Source organism: Alosa pseudoharengus, unplaced genomic scaffold (assembly GCF_046254945.1).
Source record: "Alosa pseudoharengus isolate Yale_2024_CS ecotype anadromous, Long Island Sound unplaced genomic scaffold, YU_APseudo_1.1 YU_APseudo_1.1_scf_21, whole genome shotgun sequence".
NCBI classification, from domain to species: domain Eukaryota; kingdom Metazoa; phylum Chordata; class Actinopteri; order Clupeiformes; family Clupeidae; genus Alosa; species Alosa pseudoharengus.
Genome location: NW_027468674.1, coordinates 35,708,690 through 35,720,802, shown reverse-complemented (window position 1 = coordinate 35,720,802; position 12,113 = coordinate 35,708,690). Strand labels below are relative to the sequence as shown.

At 39.4% G+C, this 12,113-nt stretch overlaps 1 protein-coding gene and 1 long non-coding RNA gene across 3 annotated transcripts in view; one reads left to right on the top strand and one right to left on the bottom strand.

Moving 5' to 3' along the window:
* The window catches only part of LOC143138210 (inactive carboxypeptidase-like protein X2), a 289,505-nt gene that overhangs the window by 24,950 nt on the left and 252,442 nt on the right, over positions 1-12,113 (bottom strand). The window contains exon 11 of the mRNA XM_076298713.1: positions 6,373-6,512. Within this exon, the coding sequence (XP_076154828.1) occupies positions 6,373-6,512 (140 nt within the window). The remainder of the gene's footprint in view (positions 1-6,372; positions 6,513-12,113) is intronic.
* LOC143138213 (uncharacterized) lies at positions 6,865-12,064 on the top strand. Of its 2 annotated transcripts, XR_012990165.1 has the most exons (4): positions 6,866-7,251; positions 8,731-8,835; positions 8,931-8,997; positions 10,468-12,064. It is a non-coding gene; the product is annotated as an uncharacterized LOC143138213 (long non-coding RNA). The 2 variants fall into 2 exon arrangements; XR_012990164.1 differs by having other exon boundaries at positions 6,865-7,251; positions 8,731-8,997.

The window sequence follows — 12,113 nt, the reverse complement described above, 5'->3', positions numbered from 1 at the left end:
TTGAAATGCCCCGCTGACTTCCAGGCTACTAGTTGTGACTGAAAACGGTACCATCAAACTTTCTCAAAACACATCCGAATGACATGATTTTGATGTCAACTCAACGTATGTACCCCCAATCATCCGTAAATCGATCTAAAGTGCATTTTACTCCGGATAATTCCTTTAACAAGGTGCGAAGGAGCTTGCTCTTCTCCGCAACCCTGTCTATCACGTCACCAGCATCCAGGTTCATTATACACAAATCCGGCGAAACACGGAAGTAAAGCAGCGCCGCCATTACTGCGTTGCCTTGCTGCTAAGGAAGTAGCAAAATAATGTGTTGGTCCCGTAGGCGGCTGTAGCAGACGTTAGCTGTAGATGCGAAATCTTCTTTTTCTTAATTTTTATTTAGTACGTATGCTGTTCAGTGATGCCGGGAAAAGCGTGTTGTGTGGTCGGCTGTTTTAACAACAGTAGGAATATACAGACCTAGAATTAAAGCGTTTGTGAAATTCACAAACCTTTGTTGCACATTGAGTGCCCATGTTTACAGGCTTACGGATTACACAGAGTTCCTTGTCGAGTGGAGGACCAAGATGTGCGTTAAAAGTGGATGAAATACATACAATTAATAAAATAATCCTGAATACCTGTAAGAACATGTATTTTACTGCTACAAGTGGTCGTGGCTAATAGTTATTTGCAACTTCTGAAGCTTGTGAACATATTAGCAACACAGCTACTAATGATAGCATTCAGTTTATTGTTGTCATTAATTAATACACGTCTTAATACATTATGTTGTCAATAAATTACCTTAATCGGTAAGTTTTGGCCACTGCCTGACATCATCTACCCAATGTTCCCTTTCACCTGACATTTTTTCATGAGCAGGATCTCCTATTTGATATTCTCTGACAAGATGCTTTCATTGAAAAGCCATTAGCAAGTGTCACACCGTCACACTCCGCAGGCACGCAGTAATGGCGGCAGGCAAGATGGCAGCGCCCATAAAGTTCGCGGCGGATTGGTGTATAGGACCTCTTTCTCTGTCGCCATGAGCATAAAGGCCTCCAAATTATCCTGTGACAATCGTGTCCTTAGGCGATTCTTGATGAATTTAAGAGTGGAAAAACTCTGTTTGCATGCCACTTGAGTACATGACAGTGTTAGTAGGAATTAATTTGCTAACCATAGTTGTAGGCACAGGTAAAGAGGTTTAACTGCTGGAGAAGGAAATAGCAACATATTGCACAATTCTTGCTGGTAGCACATTTCTTGCTCACCAGGTTTATTTCTGTATCTTCCTATATCTCTGCGGCATCATCAAAGTCCGACGCTTTGACTGTATACTCGTTTAGAGGAGACTTTTTCAGGCTGTCCCAGTGCGTGGCGAGATTTGTCAATTCCGACTGTAGATTTTCAACCGTAGCACCTTCACTGAATTTAAGCAGACATTCTCTTATGTTTCGAAGTGCATTTGGGGGCAGTTTATTAGCTTTTATAAGGGGAAAATTCCGAGAATCAAGGCATGCTAGATTGGCAACGACTTCCCCGTGCTGAAGAAAGTAGACGCATTCGGTTTTGAAATTCCCAGAAGTCATTGCTTCATGTAGCCTAACTTTTGTAAACCAATAATAAAATAAAAGATACAGGCAGCATATTTATTGTATTCCAATTTCAAACAATGCACTTTTAAATCATTTGATTGAATAAGGTTACAAAAGAATGTAGACTGATGTAAATATTGAGGGTCACCATGACTGTAGTGTAGAGACTCATGTCTGGTATAAACAAGGGCGTCAGTTTGCTTTTAGAAGTGGTGGGGACAATAACCATAAGATTTAGTGGGGTTTGAAAAGTGCGGGGTACCCTTATGTAAGCTATTCATCCATTTAACCCTGCATTACAATATGCTCAACAGTAGTGTTGCGCCGGTTAAGGTTTTCTAACATCCGCACCCACCCGACCCGTCAGGAGAGTCAATCTGCACCCACTCGACCCTCAATATGCACTGATTAACTACATGAACCTGACCTGACCCGACAAAAAAAAAACAATGAGATGTCTTTTTGCCGCAACGTGTGTCTGAAAACGAGGTGAAAATTTGCAGGCCTGCTGATCTGTTCACATGATGCGGCATTTTGGGGAGCCAGGAGGCAGCATCAGCTATTAATGTGACGTGCAACAGGGGCGTGTAGAGTGATAGGCGTAGGCCTTATTATGCGTGGGCCTTCAGATGCAGCAGGTGTGTGACTTCCAAAACCATGGCGGGAGAACCGACTGCACTTTGGTTAGCTTGCATTTGCTTTGCTGTTGCTTAGAATGTTAGATTCTTCCAATAGATGTCTTCAGACAATAAAAAGTAATTTGGAAGGGAAATTGAAGAGAAGAGTTGCCCCCTGCGTTAGCCGTGATTCCCCTTTGAAAATCAGAGGTTCACTACTTCGCTACTGTGGCCTTGGTCAGTGGCGCCGCCAGCCGTAATCCTGTAGCCTATGTGCGTACAATTCATTCATGAAATCATTCAATCCAACAATAAAAATAGCTTGTGTACTGTCTTAATTAAAACATGCTTCACACACAAATGATAGCCTAGGGCAAAGAGAATGAACATCTCAACATAAGGATACATTAGAAGATGATGATTGGTGTAAACTTTGTCACACAACGTGATAAGCAGTTCTGGCGCTTAAAAACGCAACATTCCATTCAGTCATAAATCATTCAAACAGCAGCTTAATATTTTTCAGGTGTTTAACAGTAGACCTAGGCGCACTGTATCAGTTATGCCGTAGGCAGTGAAATAATTAGGCATTGCATCCTGTCACTCTGTTTGGAACATCGCAGTTCGGGTTGATTCAGTTAATGCGAGTATGGGTCGTCTCAAAGTTTGGGACAACCAAACAGCAGAGTAGGCAAAGCAAATCCTACTTGTTAGGTTACCAATAGCTGTCTTTTCTCTAGGCCTAGGCCTATCGGAAATCGTAACATAAGCTCATTGGTTTCTTTTTTCTTTTCTTTCTTGTTCGCGTGTGGGATAGTGAAACGATAATGCATTTAAATCAATGTACATCAGAGCCGATATGGCCAGCCCTGATCTGCTGCTCTGTAAAGGTATTTCTGTCCCACCCAAATTTGCTGAACTACTTGCGAAGTAGCCTATTCATCACAGACATCACATGTATCACACGAAAGAGCTTTTTCTCAGCTTTTAAACAATGTTGGTGGTTAGTTGTTGTGCTAAACCGTTCGCGAGAAAAGTAGCCTAACTTTAATTTAATCATATTTTCTGCGCCCATCTCCCTACCCATTCATCTTGGCTTCGCAAACTTTCCCTCAACACATGACAAACCATATATCAGAATAAACAGCAGACCTTACCGAACACAAAGGTGTAATTAAAGTTTAAAGTTTTTATTAAAGGGACACCAGGCAACATTTTCGTGTTAATTAATCATCATCGTAAGTCGGTATATGGTTAAATGACTCATTACGGGCCGAATGAAGGCTCTCTCGCCCGCCCCTACTGCCTGTAGGAAGAATATCCCACTTGCAAGTTCGTTGTATCCTACCCGCCGACCGAAGCAGGATCAGTTTACAGCACAGAGACAGGCTAACGAAACGCTAGAGATTGTTGCAAACGTGTGTATAATGGCAGAGCCGGCGAAGAAGCAGCGAAAACCCTTGACGGAAGACGCAAAGAAAAGGAAAAGAGCTTCAGACCGAGCGAGGGGGAGTTTTGTAGAGAAAAAGCATCAGGCTTGCCTGGTGTCCCTTTAAAGTTTAAAGCACTCCCCTGTACAGTTAGCCATTCCAGAGTAATCCGGTTTTAAATTTGCAGCAATGTCTATACGCATGTCTCCAGCTTTGGGGTTCACAATGTGTTTAAATTGTTCAATAGGCCTACATGATTTTATAACAGGCCAAATACAAAATAAATGTTACAAATATCGCCTAGATAGCCTATCTGTAAACATTACAATCAGATGATATACATATAGGGCAGACCGACACTCATGAGTTCATGCTTTGTTTTATCGCTGGATTTTAGGATAGCCTACTATGGCAACCGATTGCATTCCGAGCTACAGTCAACTCTAGCAGGCATTAAATGACCATATAATTTCTTGATATTACCATATTGTTCCTGGGTAAATACCTAGTTATTAGGGGACTGTAAAAGAAAGGGTTACCCATGAATATTTAGCCCATTGACTCAAATGTGATGTAATCAACAGCCTAATGGAAATAAAACAATATTATACAAACCATAACACATAAGAAGCGCTTAAAGAACTAAGTGCATGTTGAACAGGAATGTCTTTAGACCCCTCTTAAACGACCCAAAACTACCACAGGAACGGAGAGCACTGGGCAACTCATTCCACCAGCATGGAACCAGTGAGGAAAAGAGTCTTGAATTAGACCTAGTGTTTATGATTTAGAAAAACTCATTCATGCATTTACAGTTAAGGACACAATTATTCATACCCCTGCCAAATATTGATCTAATGATTTTCTCTTGACTAATATGTTTGTTCTGACTGAAAATGACACTGACACATGCCAAAAGGATGTAACACAATGTGGTAGAAACATGGAATCAAAAAAAATAATCGTGTTTATCTTTTTTAACATTTTTATGAAAAATGGCATGTCCAAAATTATTCATACAATTTTTAAATAATCAATGGAAACATCTTTATTTGCTCTCAAAATGGTTCTTACCTACCAAGCCATTTTATGAAAAATGGCATGTCCAAAATTATTCATACCATTTTTAAATAATCAATGGAAACATCTTTAATTGCTCTCAAAATGGTTCTTACCTACCAAGCCTCTCCATGTCTCCACAATGATTGTAGACCGCACCTTTTTAGCAGCAATCTGGGTTTTGAGGCAGGAACGATTATTTGCCATCACTTTGGCCTTGTGTTAACTTTTTTGACTGATTGAGGTCTGGACTTTGGCTGGGCCACTCTAAAATGGTGACATTGTTCTCTGTTAACCATTTCTTGCCTTGTTTGGCTGTATGTTTTGGATCATTGTATGGTGTAATGGTCCAATGATGCCTATTGGGGCAGGTCTCTTGGCACACTGCCTGATCTTTTCCTCCAGAATCTCAGTGTAGCCTCTTGCTTTAGTGTTACCGTTTACTTTGAGAAGGTCACCAGGTCCCCCTGGTTGAAAAACATCCCAAAAGAATACTTTTCTAGCCCCACAATTAAAATGGACATGGTGTCATTGGAGTTTAATGCTTCTTTTTTATGCCAATCTCAGGCCATGTCCCTGGGTCAAAAAAATAAAAAATCCAGCGAAAGCTAAATTCTTTGTCCAGGTGTGCCGTTATGAAGGTTTAGCTGAGTTGTGCATGTTTGGAGAAGAGTGATCCATGATCAGTATCCAAGATGACCAAGTGATCCATTTTGAGATGGAGTGAAAATGTCAACCACCAAAACACCATCCACAATGTGGAGAATAGCTATAGAAATGTATTAGTTTTTGGGTGTTTTTCAGGCAATGGGATCTAAAACCATACAGCCAAACAAGGCAAGAAACGTTTAACTGAGAACAATATCAATATTTTAGAGTGGCAGAGCCAGAGTCCAGACCTCAATCTGTCAAAAAAGTGAGCCAGAGGCCAGAGTGATGGCAAATAATCATTCCTGACTGAAAACCCGGATTGCTGTTAAAGTGTGGTCTAGAATCATTGTGGAGACATGGAGAGGCTTGGTAGATATTATAAGAACCATTTTAAGAGTTGTGAATGCAAATAAAGATGTTTCCATTGATTATTTAAAAAGGGTATGAATAATTTTGGACTTAAAAAAGATGAAAACGCTTTTTTTAATTCCATGTTTCTCCCACATTGTCTTACAAACTTTTGGCATGTGACAGTGTCATTTTCAGTCAGAACAAACATATTGATAAAGAGAAAATCAGCATTAAATCAATATTTGCCAAGGGTATGAATCAATTTGTTCTTAACTGTATCTCCAGCAGAAAATGGACTTTTCACATGCCTTCCTAAAAAGACTCAAACAGTTTCAGGTGATACAAAATGCAGCAGCTAGGGTTTTCACAAAAACTAAAAGAACTGACCACATTACTCCAATTTGTAAGTACCTGCACTGGCTTCCAGTAAGTCACAGAATTGACTTTAAAACACTACTGCTTGTTTATAAATCACTAAATATCTATCAGACATGCTCCTGCAGTACACACCTCGTTCTCTACGGTTATCAGGAGAAAAACCTGTTGATAAAATTCCGTGGCATCCCTGGACTGGCAGTGGTGTATGACGATCTTCATGATGAATTTTGAATGTAGTTTGAATGAAGTTTGTGTGAGTGTGATGATAATAATCTTGGTAAAATTCCTTTATACCTGTTCCATGAAGACCAAGAGAGATTCACGATTGTTCTCCCACTCCTCCGGCAGCTCAGTCTCATGGGGGAATTTGTCGCAACCCACATACATGGATAGCTCAAAGCAGTTTGTATGCAGGTAGCTAAAGTCATTCATACCTGCCAATTAAGCAGAGCAACTTTCAGTCAGCTGTTTCATGAAAACATTAAGCATTATAGACTACATGTTTATACAATCATTATCATCACTACATTATGCCACTGTAAGAATATAAGGATATGCTGTTAACAATGCACAGCATATATTCAGCCACACTGTACAGAGCCACGGTCAATGTGATCGGACGATTCTTTTTGAGGTGGAAATGTGTTTTTTACTTCTTTTGAATTAATTTGCAATACTTCTTCTCAATTAACTCAGGAGGTCAGAAAAAATCACCACTATGACCCTTTGGGACTCCCTAGATGAAGCAAAGAGCAAGAGAAAAAATAAATGACCAAACAAAAGGTTTAGCCATGTTATCATAAACCAACCCAGTCTCACGTCTGAACGTGTCACTGTCACGTTAATTAATCTATTGGGACGTGTTGTGTAACACGTTTCCTTGTTAAAAAACGTGTTGAGCAGGACGTAATTATCGTGTTACTATCACGTTGTATTTCGCTTTCAACGAGCCAACAGAACCACGTCATCTGTCAAAAAAGCCTGACCTCACAAAATGGCGAGAATGTTATTTGATGCTTTTGATGTGCAGTTTCACACTCTTAAGCCTGCTTTGAGTTGTGGGTTAGAAGGAGCCACCTTCTAGCTAGCAGTTTTAGAAGGCTGAACCCCAGAATCCAGAAACAAGAACCGAGCAGGGACGGAGAAAAAAGAAGAATCCAAATGGGAAATGAGGTGAGCCTTGCTACTGCCGCTAGCATGATAATTTTGCTAGCAATTGAGCAAAACATTTTAAAGTTGATTTAACATGAAATAGTAGCCTATGCATGGGCAATACTGTGAATTCAGAGTAGGCTTGCACAACTTATAATTTAGTTAACGTGCATGATGTAATGTTACATTAATCTGTAAAACAGCTGTTGTCTGTGTAAATTAACATTGTAGCCTAATATTGTTAGTGTCAGCTACAGCTAACAGCTGGGAGGTAGCCTATCAGCCAGGCATGTATAATCGATAATCATGATGAACGTGAATAGATTTCGTTGCGAAAACGCGCATTGTTTTAGGCCACATATCAGGTATAAAACAATTGTATTCTGATACAGCAGTTCTCCAGATGTTAGATATTCACTTATATTATAATATAATATTGTATTTCTTTAACCTGATTAAGAGAGGGGTTTAATTCAATAGAGAATTGCAATGTGTGTAGCCCATAATATTAGATATTAGATTAGGCTAGATTTAGATTAGATTCAACTTTATTGTAATTTAAAAGAGTAGTACAGGTACAGAGCCAATGAAATGCAGTTGACATCCAACTAGAAGTGCAGTTAGATAAATAGGCAAGTTTTCCAAATGACATGTGTACAGTGACAGAAATAGCCTATACAGTGAATATGGAATGTGTGTCTAGACTATAACAAAACAAATTGATAATAATACATAATAATGATAATAATAGCAGTAATTACAGTAGGCCACTTGCATTGTTGTTGGTGACGTGTCTGTTTCCTATTGTTCCATGCCACTCTCCTACTGTCTCAATATCTTAGCAATATCTTAGTTCAATTCAATGTCTTATAATGGTAAAAGATGTGGACAAATACATGATATGATATACAAATAAATCGTTGTTCACGACATGTTATGGTTAAATTATCGGAATGAGTGCGATGGTGATGCAATCCTGCTTTTCAATTAGTTGAGATGGTGTTTGACATTAAATTATAAGCAGGTCAGTTTCACATAATAAGCTTTTTGTTTCTTTGGGTCTGGGTAATTCATGTGACAAAAAATTCTGTTATAGGCTTCTACTGTTTTTCTGAAAAACAAAGCAGTACAACAACATTTCTATCTCCAAAATAATGCATTGTACGCATGTGTGTACTACGTAGTGCATGCAGCTTTTAATGTCCAAAGTAGCCTATACTGATTTCCCTGCATAAAAACTACAAATACTCCTCCAAAACTACAGTGTTGACACTTGAAGTTGTGGAGTTATATTTTAGTAGCCTATTCTATAATAGAATAAATACCCACATCAGTTTTACCCTTGTCTCACCTGTATACAACATATGTCTATGAATTGCAGTAGTGATCAAATGAAAAAGGAAAGAAAGGTGTCCTGATGTGTTGTTTAGGGATGGTCCTGCAATGTTTTCTCGACATATCTTTATGTCTTTTTTCTCCCCTCTACTTATGTTTTCACAGATCCTTGCTCCTGATATCCTGATGTATGGGTTGCACTTCATTATATGACTCCAACAGAACACTCACAGAAAGGAGAGTGGTGTCAAACTACAAGACAGCCAGCATGTAAGCAAGGCCTTGTTTGGCTACTCATTTGTCTACTTCCTGAAGAGGCTGAAGCATGATGGCCTTGACACCTTAGTCCTTGCTTCCATTAACAGCTGTGTTATGGAGTGCATCCTCACATCATGGTCTACTGCAGCGGTGGATACAAAGGACAATTGGCAGGTATTTTACGTCACTTTTGCATTACTTTTACTGTGATTTTGCTAGATATGGTTGTCGCTGTGCTAAATATAGGCCCATATTGTAGATGGAGAAACGCATTGTACAGCGGATACATCTTGGGCTATACTATTAAGGGACAGCTGAATTGACCACCTAAACCATATATTTTCTGAAAGCCTATAGCCTCTAGATGTCAATTAATATACATTAAAACATGCCCCACCTTCCTACTGATTTTGGTGCATCATAAGGCGTACATAGGCCCATATTGTAGATCGAGAAACGCCTTGTACAGCGGATACATCTTGGGCTATACTATTAAGGGACAGCTGAATTGACCACCTAAACCATATATTTTCTGAAAGCCTATACCCTCTAGATGTCAATTAATATACATTAAGACATGCCCCACCTTCCTACTGACTTTGGTGCATCATAAGGCGTACAGAGGCCCATATTGTAGATCGAGAAACGCCTTGTACAGCGGATACATCTTGGGCTATACTATTAAGGGACAGCTGAATTGACCACCTAAACCACATATTTTCTGAAAGCCTATAGCCTCTAGATGTCAATTAATATACATTAAGACATGCCCCACCTTCCTACTGACTTTGGTGCATCATAAGGCGTACATAGGCCCATATTGTAGATCGAGAAACGCCTTGTACAGCGGATACATCTTGGGCTATACTATTAAGGGACAGCTGAATTGACCACCTAAACCATATATTTTCTGAAAGCCTATAGCCTCTAGATGTCAATTAATATACATTAAGACATGCCCCACCTTCCTACTGACTTTGGTGCATCATAAGGCGTACAGAGGCCCATATTGTAGATCGAGAAACGCCTTGTACAGCGGATACATCTTGGGCTATACTATTAAGGGACAGCTGAATTGACCACCTAAACCACATATTTTCTGAAAGCCTATAGCCTCTAGATGTCAATTAATATACATTAAGACATGCCCCACCTTCCTACTGACTTTGGTGCATCATAAGGCGTACATAGGCCCATATTGTAGATCGAGAAACGCCTTGTACAGCGGATACATCTTGGGCTATACTATTAAGGGACAGCTGAATTGACCACCTAAACCATATATTTTCTGAAAGCCTATAGCCTCTAGATGTCAATTAATATACATTAAGACATGCCCCACCTTCCTGCTGACTTTGGCATATCATAAAGCATACATAGGTCCATATTGTAGATCGAGAAACAAATTGTTCAGTTGATACAATTTGGCGTACACTATTAAGGGACAGCTGATTCAACCACCTAAACCATACTAGGACTTGGTCCACCCTCCTTAAATACTTTGGCGCACTATATTAAAGGCATAGACCTGCATTTTATTAGTGGACTTTATAGTCATCAGTATGTTTGAACATGTCAAGAGAAACACTGAGATTGTAGTTTCTTTCTTTGTACACTTGTTTTATCTCTATTTCTAATTTCCAGGTTGTCAGCTGTTATCAGGCTCATCACCAAAGCAAAAAGACATGCCAGGAAGGAGCAAGGCACAGGCCAGGAAGGAGCAAGGCAAAGCCCGGGGATTTTTCTGCAGCTGTTCCTGCCCGTTATAGAAGGACTGCTCCTGAGAATAGATGGGTGTCTACATCGTTTTTTCAAAATGGTTCTTCTACACATGATGTTTGTCAAGCACTGCTCATTGACTGGCCAGGGGTCCTCTGTATTGTGACCACTGGTCAAAGGCGCCACATGACTGTCTCAAAGTCCTCTACATCATTCCGGTGACGGGACTTCTGGCCTAGTCTGACAGGATGGGTCTTGTGTTACTGTGATCAGACGGCTCAACAATGCATCATTCTCATCCATGCCCTCATCGCCTCAAGACTGGAGTACTGCAACAGCATTCTCTATGGTCTTGAAAAATATTATTGTCTTTATTATTATTATTATTATTATTATTATTATTATTATTATTACAGGTCTCTCTGCACCCGAACCAGCAGGTTCAGAGGAAGCTTCTTTTCTGTGGCTGTCACCCGACTGGACTGTAGCTCTGTATCCCGGTGACAACCAATCAACTAAGCCCCCAAATACCCTATTCCACCCATAGTGTTATTTATTTACAAATGCACATACTGTAATTACAATTATACATAACCATATTCTACTGCTCTTCATGCTATCCATCATGAACACTTCTTACTACTCTTATAATGTTACTGTTTCTGCACTACAATGGTACTGTTACCACACTGCACATATCTGTCTATATGGTTCATACTGAATATCCATATTTATTCTGTTTTTCTCATATGTTCTGTTAATACACTGCCCATATTTATATCTAATTTATATTACTCTAAACCACCTTCTGTAAACCAACTGCATATTACTGTCTACACGACACTATACAGTATTTCTTGTCCTGCCTATGCACCATCTGTCTATACTTTGTATATCACATTGCACTTTTGCTTTGTACAAGGTTCTCACGGGTCATAGAATTTCTGGAATATCATGGAATTTTAGAAAGTCTATTCCAGACATGGAAAGTCAGGGAATTTTTATCATTTTGGGGGCAAAGTCATGGAATATCAGGGAATTTTGTCGTAGTAGTTTATGATGTACTAGCAAAATGCATATTTCCACACAGTATGTATATCTAGTTATTAGCTTTACAGCTTGCTTGAGTAGCCCAACTGTGTTAATTCAATGCCTATTTATTCATCTCCCGCTCTAAAAAAGTAAAAGACTCTTGATGCGGCTGCTCTGAAATCATTGGTCGGTATATTGTAAGTCATGGAAATTCAGGTGTTTTGTCAGGGAAAAGTCATAGAATTTTACATTTGACTTAGAGTGGGAACCCTGTTTGTACTTTTACTCTGCACAATGACAATAAAGGTGAATCTGATCAAATGTAAATTATTATTTAGTGCCTGTAGTGCTGCTTTGTATTAGCATACCTTTGCTGTTTGTTTTATGTGTATTGGACAACCCCCTGTTTAAAGCAATCACAAACTTACAGATTTTGATTGATCTTGATACACAGATGTGTGTTGTGCTGAAATAAACCCAATTTCACTTATCTTAGGTGCTGTGGGACTTTTGATGCACAAGAAATCTTAAGAAATGGC